This window comes from Mesitornis unicolor, unplaced genomic scaffold (genome assembly GCF_000695765.1).
Source record: "Mesitornis unicolor isolate BGI_N332 unplaced genomic scaffold, ASM69576v1 scaffold3801, whole genome shotgun sequence".
Lineage (NCBI taxonomy): Eukaryota > Metazoa > Chordata > Aves > Mesitornithiformes > Mesitornithidae > Mesitornis > Mesitornis unicolor.
The window spans coordinates 1-11,822 of NW_010164656.1; the positions used below are offsets into that span (position 1 = coordinate 1).

An 11,822-nucleotide genomic window follows, 5' to 3' on the forward strand; every position below is an offset into this window, starting at 1 on the left:
GGCCCAAAACTGAACACAGTATTCAAGGTACGGCCTCACCAATGCCGAGTACAGGGGGAGGATCACTTCCCTAGTCCTGCTGGCCACACTATTTCTGATAGAAGCCAGAATGCTTGTCAATGCCACTGTCCCTTGTACAACATAGAAGAAAGGCGGTATCCTTCCTAATGAATGCCCAGTTCTCACTTAGCAAATCTACTGTAACTTGTAGCTTGTGGAGAATACAGCATGCAAATGAACAAGTCAAAATATTTCTTGGTGCAGAAATGCACAAGGGGTTTGATGAGAAGTTCTCCATTTGAGTTCACTCCCTCCAACATAGACAGTTTTGGAGCCTACCAGTGTACTTGGAGTATGGGAGTCCACAAGTGTGAGTGGCTGAATACGAACAGAACGAGGACCTCAGTATTATTTCGTGCTTCAGTCACGGTGAGGAGAGATTTGCTTCTGGACACAGTAGTGGTATTTCAGACCAAACTCTCAGACATGGGAGTTGCAAGGGAACATCCATAGCAACTATCATTGGTATGCTGGAACAACAAGTGCTTGAGTCAGCAATTCGAGACCAAGAAAGACTTGAGTAATGCAGATGAAGAAAATATTACTCCCTGGTGCCAGATAAACATCTGCACAGCAGATGCCACATCAGCTTCTAGGTGTGAAGGTATTCTCATATACGCAGCAAGGAGCTTAAAGTACCTGTAATCCATTTTGCTGAGGAAAAAGGAAAAAAAATGTTTTCTTTGGATTTTTTATGTAGAGAATTGCACATATGATTATCATATAGGTCTCCCACATATACTGGAGAGGGCTGACCTTTCATTACTTTTATTATGTTGCTGAGGTTTAGGGATGGGCTGGCCACTAAATGATGGACAGACACTCTCTATTAACCCCTCTCCTCTCCTCAGAAGGGGAAGAGAAAGAATAAGGGAGAGAGACTTATGGGTTGGAAAAGAAAGCTATAACAGTTTTAATGAAACAATAAGGATAATAATGTAAATAGGAAAATAATGAAATATATATAAACCAATATCAAGTCCTCCCCTCAACCCTCCTCCCCCAGTGATGATTACACTACCAGAGGCTCTGCAGAGCAGGGCAGTAGTAAAGTAAAGTCCCAGACTGGACTCAGCAGCAGGTGGGAGCAGGATTCAGTAATGCACGGATCAGGACCGAATGCAGATGAATTAGCAGGGCTCTGCTCAGTCGTCAGCCATGCCAGAAGAAGCAAAGGAAATGAGGAAAAGAGCACTTGACCTTTGTGATCCCTCAGCTTTATACTGAGTATGACGTATGTGGGATGGAATACCTTGTTGGTCAGTTTTGGGTCATCTGTCCTGTCCGCTCCTCCCCGCAGGTGCAAGATCTCACTTACGACTCCGCAGTACAGCACCCATGATGTGGCAGTGGCCTTGGTCTCCATAGGCACAAGTATAAACAAAAGCCATATTTACATACCATACCTAATAGTAACTATGAACATCAAGCGCCATCTCTTGTAGAAGCAGACGCTGCCTGGAAAAACATGTCATTAGTTTCAGAAAGTACAGTCAATTCAAAGAGACTTAAAAAGTAAAATCATTAAACAGAGAATTAGTTCTATTTCGCTCAGATCATGACATACGGAGATACCACCGCGCATGCATGCACTACAATGGTGCTTGCCTGCACACAACCTCCTGCCCTCATTCCCAAGAGACATAACTGCAAAGTGCTGCTCTCTGACAAATTTTTAGTGTGGGACACCTGTGCCAGACATGCTAAGAGATCAGAAAGACCTTTTCTATACAAGGGTCACATCTGGAGGTCAGAGGCAATCTCAGTTTTCATTCTTTAACAGTAATAAGATAATAGACAATAAATGTGAATAACCTAAACGTCCACACCTTGCCAGTCACAATGTACTGGCAGTGCATCCCATGAATGATGGAAATCACTGCAGAGACAGATGCCTGCCACTGAACTTCTGTCCACAGAGATAAGGTAAATTAATGATGTTGAACGTAGCTTCCTGAAGGAAATTGGTGTTCCACTCTTGTTTGCTTACAGATGGTTATTTTCCCAAATACACTGCACCTGAAAGAGCAAAGGACAGGCTCTGTTCATCATTCCAGCATCAGCTAGCCCACCCTTATCTCAAAGACAAGTTTTCTACTCCAGATCTTAAAAGACCCACTATCAAACTCAGTAACCTCTTCTGTCTCTTTTCCCTGACGTACAGATATACACGATATACAGATTTTGTAGCAAACATGCTCGCTTCCTATTCTGCTGATGCAGAAGCTGATGACTACTCTTAATCAGTACAATAAGACTGCTTTTAGGCCAGGAGAACTGTCTGCTGGGAACTGGGAAAAGCCAGGATAAAATAGAGAAGAATACAAGGACTGGTGAAGCTGGCTCATCTGTCAATCCACCTCACTGCTTCCAGGAGACAAAGTCAGGTCTTAGACAGCCCAGGAAGTTTTTCTGCTCCCCCCATCTTTGCCTAGGACAGGAAGACATCTGTGTCTACAAGAGAAGACAAAGGCCACAATCACTTGAGCTCAGGAATTTCAGAAAGCAGCTAAGCTGTTTCTTTCCACCAGCTTTTAAATGAAGAGTCATGGTTCTACCTAAAATCAGCACAAAGGTGTGAAGTCACTCGTATTAGGAAGTGCTTTATTGCTTTTTTGCTCAGCAAAAAATACTCAATTGCAGCAGAGAAATAGATTATGCAAGGACTCTCAAGCTGTGCATTCATAATGAAGGAAGGGGTAATGGTTCCAGTCCTGTTGACACAGGCAAAGAAAAACCACCACAAAAAGGCAAAACAGCCCATCCTCTGCTGGACCTCTACGCCTTATCAGCACCTTCCACCTCCTACTCCTCACTGCTGCTATGGGTAATTATCAAGGGCTCTGACCACATGTTGTCATGCTTTTGAGATAGAAATCCCTACAAATTATGTTAGCTTCCTGCAATCAGTAGGGAAAATTAATTGAGAGTCAAACTGGATGGGAGAGTTGCTTTAGAGAGAAAATTCAGTTGATTTTGATAGGAGAGACAATTGTGTAACTGATAATGAGCCAGTGATCAGTTCTGCAGCTCCCATGACTACCATTTACTGAGGAAGACAGCTGAGTACTAAGAGTGCAGCAGCAAAACTGCAAACCCAGCCGGTGCGCTGTGTGGTGGGAGTGAACAGGGGTGGAAGCTGATCTTAAAACCCAGCTGATACTTTTTCCTAAAGAAGACAGCTTTATTATGTCCATGTTTAAAAGATTTCTTCAGCACTAAATGGCACTGTTGTATTCCACCAGATATCCAACTAATTTGACTGTTTCTGTTTCAGAAAATTCACCTATTATTTTGATCCAGTTTGTCACAAAGCCATCATGAACATAATAGAAAACTCCTAACTGTATCTCCAGTGTTCAGGCAACAGGCACCTCCCCGAGGCCTCTGCCCTCCCATACCAGAGAAACGAAGCTGGAAACAAGGAAGGAAAACATAAAGAAAGACAGGCAGAAAAACACTTGTGGTTCCAGAACTGCAGACTCCTCACCTGGTTTCTTTCCATTGCAGCCAGGAGCCATGGAAAGCCATGCTTCACAGAGTGCTTGGTAAGATGAAAACTGTTTCAGGAGGATTTCGGCATCAGGGAATCAAATTGCCCAAGCAGGTTGGCCCCAGTGAATCTCCAGTGCACAGTGTGAAGCAGGTTCCACAGCTCAGTCAGGAGAGGATCCCCCCCACACACACTGCAGGGCTGCCCAGTCCTTATAATCCTGCTGATCCCAGCATCTACATACCCAACTCAGCACCCAGGTGAACCAACTACATACAAAACACCTCTTCATTATTGTCACTATGTACATTACAGGAAGGAACAGCTTCTGCTGCCTATTTACAGATGACTTGCATATGTCCATTGGGGTCACATCTGCACTAGGTGTGCATAGAAGCACAGCTCTAACACCAGCCCACACTATAACTATAACCAAAGGGCAAACTTGATGGTAAAGCCTTAAAGAACAAACAAGAAGCCTCCCAAACTGCACAGTCACCTTTCCCTTCCCAAAGGGCTGCAGGGTGGGCTCTGTTGCATGAAGTGGAGAGATAGGGACACAACTAAAAAGACCTCTTTCCCAGGAGAGTAACACATCAAAGGTCTGCTCTGACCTGGCCTTGTTCCCAAGGGCATTAGTACCTGACAGTCACGGTCACTAGCTTCCATCAGTGGTCAAGTATCCATTAAAGAGAGATTGCTGGTGGGCTAAAACTGGATTTGTAGTAAGACACCTTGTCCACAACTGTTGCACCCCAGAGGAAAAGGAATTAAGTGCCTTTATTAGTTTGAATGAATCGATAATTAGCTACAAGCATTACAGAAAATTACAAGCAACCAGAATGCAACGCAGAACAAGTAATGGAATAGTGATCATTTAATAGCATCATTATGAGATGGTACAGCACATAGTGGACACAGTTGCTCTAGGTGTCCAAGACTGACAAGTGCACGCAGTTGGCATCTCATGAGCTCATCCAGCAGCCATTTGAGATTACAGCAGAAAGTTTAGGGAAAGGCTGTCACTTTGTCACAGAATAGTTTTTCATGAAAAAGAGAAGGAAGTGGCTTCAGGTTCTTTCTTCCCATGCTGGATCTTTGAACCTTGATTCTTCTCATTTTCCAATCTACTTTAAAAAAAGGGAGGGGGAGAAATATCATAGCTCAAAATTTGTCTCATACTTCACAGAACTGACCAAACATCCGTGGCCTCGGAAAAAAAATGTATTCAGCTTCACTGGGTTGCTTATTAATTTGTTTAGCATCAGAATCACACCATGAGGAATCTGTAAAAAGAAACCTGCATATGCGAAACACTTCACATGTGCAAAAATGTCACGTCAGTTGCTAATTAGTGTAAGAAAAAAAGAACCAGACTGTTAGAAAAATTAGCAACAGTGAAATAAGTAACGTGGGACGCAAATCAACACATATTGTAAAGTCTCAAAAGCAGAGATGATCGAGGCTATAAGCTGATGTATCGTCTTCTGACAAATGTATCTGAGTTAAGAGCTACAATATGCAGAAGAAATTTGAGATATGTTTTTCTAATGGAACGTGTGACTGCCTCTACAGCGCTCCGTAGCCTACACTGTATCTTCAGCAAGTTTGTCACCATGGCAACCCAAAATTTTTCTGTAAGACAATTTTGTTAGTAAAATTTTAGGGACAGTGCCAGAAAGGAGTGTCCACTCATGTGGTAGTGATAGATATAGAGACACTCAGAGCAGCTTGTCCAGGAGCAGCTGGGTCCTGCCCAGCCCTGGAGATGAGGAATGCAAGCCAAAGAACCAAGACCAGCCACTACAGTCATCACTGGGGACCAAGCAACAAGAGAAGAAACAGGAACAAGTGGAAACATGGGAAATTCCAGCTCAGTTTAAGGAAAAATCTCCCCCCAAGACTGCTCCAACATTGAATCTGGAGCCTGAAGAGGATAAGGGATCTATATCCCAGGACAGTCAAACCTCAGTTACCCAGTCTCATGAACCTGGCTCTGCTTTGAGAAGGGGTTGGACTTCCAGAGGTCCTTCCATGACTCTCTGACAAGCTCATTTCTAGTACCTGCAAAATGCAACATGGAACAGGAGGCTGGGGGACAGCTAACAGTCATACCTTTTCCTCTACTGAAGTCTACAGCAATTAAATTAAGGGGCTTGCAATCAGGTCTTAAAGACATAGTGAATTCTAAGGAATCATCCAAGCTCTGCATCTTCCAGAAGCAGAAGCAATTTCCTTAGGGTAGCAGTGGGTCTAAATCCTTCAAAGCAGATCCAGAAGAGGTGGACAAAGGGCAAGGCAAAAATCGCTACCATTCAGAATACCAACAAGAGACTGTCACAGCGATTCTCCTCTCTGCTGTAATACCTCTGCTTCATCCCCACACCACGATCTGACCTGAGCATCAGGAAAGGTTCTGCCTGGGTCTGTTTCAATTTCAGCCCTTCACCTCTGAACAGATGAAAGCATGCTGTCTTCTCTGCTACAGCATATCCCAGGTGCCCGGTGACACCAAGGACTTAGCTATCACAGGCAGGTTCCAGGGCAGAAGGAATATAACACTAGCCTGTCATTTCCTCCATGTTGCCTAAGCGATAAATTCCCCTAGCTCTCACTCTCAAAGCTGATCCGACACGGAGCACTATGCAACAGATTCCATTCTGCAGGGATTTTCCTTCCCTCTGATGCTTCACTTTTTTTTTTTTTCTCCTTCCCCCAGAAAGCAATAAGCTGCTTTCTGAGAACTGGAGAAAGCAGAGTGGGTGAAGGGAGAGGAAAAAACAAAGATAGAATATACAAAGACGTGAGAACACAAAATTGGAACTAAAATCAAGCAGCTTCTTAATGAGGTCACTGGGGATAAAAGCTCTTCTTCACACGCCCCAGGAGGGCTATGCACCCTGCTCCGTTATTATTTTTCTAGAAGACAGACAAACAAGCATCCATTTCACTCTGAAGGCTGGATCATGGATTGCTTGGGTATGAGAAGAGGCCAAATGTTGCCAGTTATTCTTCCACTGAAAAAAAAACCCAACAAAATCCTAGTAGTTAAGAATGCCAGACTATTCACTCCTGCATCTGCAAGGCTGCTAATCAGCTTGTAACAACTGCCATCACCACGTTCCCACCAGCAGCGAGCTATGCCAGGTGAGGACTCAGTCAGAGAGTAATTTGAAGAAAAATTCAGGAAACTCAAGGAGGAAATCATAGCTCCTTGCTTGATGCAGAAGGAATCTGATTATCTGTTAAAAAACACTTTCCTTGTGAGATTAATGACAGCAAGAGAAAAATCAGCACTCGCAATCTATATGTATATTGCAAGCAAAGACAGGAACTTTCTTTTTAATTTTCCTGCTCAAGGCAATGAAGCATTGCTGGTGAGACTCCAGACATAAATCATGGGTTGGACTCCACCCTGCACATAAGACAACTGCCTTAGGCAGTTGATTTTGGAAGAGCAGAGCGTTGGGGCCCTATACTTTTGCTTTATGCAATTAAAGGTGTTAGGTCAATTTGGGCCATTTTTTAGGCTTCTCTTTGCTATTTAGGGCCATGAACACCATTAAGCAGATTCCAGCTTACTGGAACTCATAATTCCTTATACCTATGCACATTCAAAAAGCCTTTTGTGTTGTGCACGTGCTAAACAGCATCCTTTCAGAACAGGAGCCTCTCCTCCCCAGCAGTTTCAACAGAGGATTGACTGCATCACTGACGTGCCTTTTGCTGACACTGTGGCAGATAACACAGCTCCAACAAGCTCTGCGTGCACCTTGCAGACCAAGCTAACTAATGACCTTAATGCTTCTTGCAGGCTAAGGTTGTTGACCAGTGATGAGCTGTTGTACAGCAGCTGGCTGTCCTGCTGTCACTCACTCACATGCCTGAGCTATTTGTTGGTAAGACTGGTCCCCAGCATGACATGAATTTTACAATCTCCCCAGTTCCGGAGATACACTAGGAAATAAATCCAGAAAATCTGATTAGGACTTGTCACTGGAGTAAGCTCATTAATCATTGATGTGGTTCTTTCATATGCACTTTGCTAACTCCTGCAGGCATCAGCAAACGGGTGGGTCTGAAGACTGCATACTTGAAAAAGCTCCTCTTTATATAACAATTGCACTGATTTTTTCCTCTTGAATATTTAACTCATTCTAATAAATTAAAAGAGCCAGAAAGCACCAGTGAGATTGTTCAGCCTAGTTTCTTGCATAGAGTCAGGCACAGGATTCCCCTGAAATAATTCCTGTAGCCCAAAAGATAAGAAAATCTAGTTCAGAAAATGTAAAATCCAGCATGTAAAAATTCTGTCAGCCGCTTGCCTTAGTAATTTTTGCAGCAGTTACCTATACTGTTGTGTTAAAGTAAAAAAAATCACATTTCATTTCTCACCTGAACTTGTCTCACTTTGCCTCTCAACAACAGATTCTTTGAGATGAAAGTCCTCTGTTATTAAATTGCTGTTTCCCCAGTCTCCCCTAAAATATTCTTAGCTAACTAAAGTCAGCTGAGCTATTGCCATCTCAAAACACAGCACATATTTCCCATGCCCCCCAAACACTGCCATCACAGTATGCCTTGTAATAATGCCAGCCATGACCACACAGGTGCCAAAAGACAGCAGGGAGAAAAGCCATCAATAACTTTCCTTGGCCTCAAACACATGAAATAGTTTGGATAGATGTTCCAAATTAAATGCACGGATGAAACCCTCTAACTCTGGATACAAGTGAAATTGAGAAGTAAGACTTCTCTCCAAACTTTGCAGCTAATAGTAAGTCAAATCAATTAAAAACAAGAGAAACAAGAAGTTTTGAGTAGTTTTGAAAATCTCCCTTACTCTCCTGATGTATTTGCCTTGGAGATGTCCAAAGCCTAGGGCACTGATATGAAACAGCTCCACAACCGACATTTGCAACCCACCTTTAAGAGCAAGCACAAAGTATTAAAACTCAAACTGCACAGGGTTTCAAGAGCCCTCTCAAATTCTCTCAATTTGTTTCATATTCTTTTTCAAGAAGATTCTCCAGCTTGCTTCTTGTTTAGAGATGTTAGGCATTAGATCCAGGAAGATAAACTGTGATTACTGCTTAATGGGGATAGCTCCTCTTGAGAATAAAATAATTAATCTAAGATACCTGACATTTTCCAAATGCAAAGAAAATTATGTCTGCCCATTTTGAGCTCATAGATCTCCTTCCCTACAACATTTCCAGAAGATCTGATGAGGAAAGTTCAACTGATATTCACCCAGCCGTACAGAGACAGTTTGGTTCTCAGAAGCCAACCATGGTCAGGCATTTACAAAATATGTCCCTATGTTCTCTGGAACAGAAAGTCAACCTTGTACTAGTCTTCAGTAAGCCTCAGTCTTTCACACTATCTCCTTGGATTAAAGCTACACAGAAGGACACCGAATGCACACCAGAATGCATCTGCAGTATGCTCAAGGAAGCTCAAAGATATTTAGAAAAGTTAGAGATTCCTATAAGAGGAAAGGCAGTGATCAAAACAACGTAACACCTTTACTAGCTCATGGATAAACTAAAATAGCATATGGATTTAATGAAATCGTTTTTACAAAGACAGACCTGACCTAGCAGAATGACTGGGTTTTCCTTTCATATCTAGTTTCTAGGAGTGTAGGGGGTATGTCTCCTTCAGCACATATAGGCTTACCACAGATATGCTTATGAGTAACATGTGTTAGCTTTTAGTGAGTCATTGCTCTTAAATTACATCTAAAACTGTCTTGTTTCCAATGCAGCAGGCCTGAATTGAGCTCCACACCCATGGATTCAGTTCTCTACAGGGACAGAGACCTGTTAATGATACATACCCAACTGAGTGTGCAAAACCTTTTTTCATCACAAAGACATAGCGCCAAATAATTTTCTCTCCCTTTCCAAACTACATTAAAACTGTTTAGCATGCCAAAGAATGATCTCTAGTCTGTGTTGCAAAAATTCTTTCAAAAACACTTCCCTTTAGATTAACTCCTAAGATGGCAGGTAAAATATCAGCAGAAATTAGAGCTGCTTCCACATGGAGCCTCAGCAGTAGCTCAGCAAAGGTGGTTTGTGTAGGATAGGCCTTGCCAGCTCCAATGAATCATGAGTGCCTTTCATTATCATTCCCGTTAATTGGGCTCCAAACATCTCCTTCACAGCTTCTCTGCAACAAGCACTTGCCCTGGGTAAAGTGCATCTTAGTTCTCGCAGATACCTTACTGCCACATTCATTTTTTGTTTGCTGAACTGTGCAGTCTTGGGGCCCTGTTGCAATAGATTCAGCACAGAGACATGGTCATTCCTCCAAGATTTTGCAATATAAATAGACACAACAAGCTGTGGGCACACCAGTGCAAAGAGGGCAGGTGACTCGCAGAAGGACTGGGGCAGGATGGGGCACCCAGCAACTCATCTATGTCTTTGCAAATACACAGCCAGGGCAAGTTCCAGATCCCACCCCTGCTAAGGGCAACCAATCTGGGTAAGGTCCAAAGTATCCATGAAACCTTAGACAGAAACATGACTGCCAGCCAAGAGAGATGGAGGCAAAAAGGCAGAACTGTAGTTCAATGTTTGAGCCCTACACTAAACTCAGGCCAGCAGATTGGTTTTCTTGCACATTGTTCACACTACCTGCACACCAGGACACTGGTGTTTGCGTGAGCATATGGGATTGACTGCTTGAGAGTGGAAGCCATGAGCTCTTTAGTTGGGATATCTTCCTGTAAGTGAAGCAACAAGAGGACAGTAAAAAATATCTTCTCCTGCCTTGACAGCTGTTCTGACCCTTGTTCTGTGAGCCCTCCCTTAGGCACCAGAGATTGCAACCCCACCAGCATTTGTGATATTAGGGTGCTGATAGTGCTGTTTGTACTCTGTGCCACTAAATCTCCCCATAAGCAAGTCCTACAACTGCCCAGAGTAAAATGGCTTTTAACATACTTGCAGCCAAGAATCACATTCACGAAGAGGTCCTTTATCCTGAACAGTCACTTGCCCATGCTGCCACAAAACCTTCAGAAATAGGGTGCATAAAAGCTACACTCTGAATTATACTCACCCAAACCTTATTATTCAATCTTGTCAGAGCTGAAATAGCTGGGTTTATGCCAGCCTCCATGGCTGCCGCCTCTTCCCCTTGAAGGGAAGGCTTCAGGAGCAAATACATCTTTAAAAAAAAATAAATAAGTAAGATGGAGACATACATGAGTATTACATGCTTTCAAACCTGCGTTCATTCAGCATTCCGCACAACAGCAGGACAGCCTCAAGGATGTACACAAGTACTGGTTGTGAGAGCACCAATCTGTCAATCCAGCAAATGTGTACACAGAGTAGACAAACCTCAGCATTGCCCTGCTTTGCAGCCTAATGCCCTCACTGCTTCCTCAACAAGACACCCCTCTGCACAGGAAAAAGCAGTTGGCCATGACCTGAGCAAACTGCTTGTCTTCCATATTTTGTTCTCCCTTAGACAGATGACCTTCAGATGGTCCAAACCAATGATCCAAAGGCAAACCAACAGGTGCCAGGACAGTCCAGCACGGCAGAAATGCCTTACCTTCTCTGTGATCGCTGCCTCGTCTGTTTGGGTTCATTATTGGCATACGCATCATCTGTAAATTAAAGATGTTTCTTTAAAAAGTTCATCTGTCAAGAAGTCTGCCTCTCCTTAATTTCTTCAGGTACTATGTGATCATCAAAGTAATTACAAACTTCATTTTATTAAATTCTTTGAAAACAAGATTACTGCTGATACTATTGCAAAGCAATGATGTTGCTAAGGAAGTCTGCAGCTGCAGGAAGGTTCAGAGGTCAGCATTTTGGTACTTAATACCTTACCTGACCTTCCTATAGTGCAGATACAGCCTGGAGAGCAGAGTTAGCCTGTTTCAGTCACACAGGGCACTTTTTTGACTCAGTTATCCCAAATTACTCTTTTAAAAGCTCTCTATACTCTTCTTTTGTTGGTCTCTATCCCAGTAATATGATCCCAGCCTCAGCCAATCACAATTCCTTCTCCTATCCAAATGCCACCAGCACTACAGGACATACACCAATACCTTCCACCATAGCTACAACACACCATCTCAGTCAGGTTGAGATCCCTTGAACTGAGTTACAGCTCTAGAGCAAGACCTGCGGTGCACTTGCTGTAGCCCTCTGCAGAAAGAAATACTTTCCTTTCATGTGCAATAATTCCCTTTGGCATTTATTCCTTATTAACATTGCAGGAAATATATTCCCCAGCAGGA

At 43.0% G+C, this 11,822-nt stretch overlaps 1 protein-coding gene across 1 annotated transcript in view; it reads right to left on the reverse strand.

The window, feature by feature from the left end:
• Positions 1-10,637: 10,637 nt before the first annotated feature.
• SPP2 (secreted phosphoprotein 2, 24kDa) overlaps positions 10,638-11,822 on the reverse strand; it is a 5,570-nt gene continuing 4,385 nt past the window's right edge. Inside the window, exons 5-6 of the mRNA XM_010194391.1 lie at positions 11,129-11,183; positions 10,638-10,735 (exon numbers count right to left, since the gene is read on the reverse strand). Coding sequence (XP_010192693.1) covers positions 10,638-10,735; positions 11,129-11,183 — 153 coding nt within the window. The remainder of the gene's footprint in view (positions 10,736-11,128; positions 11,184-11,822) is intronic.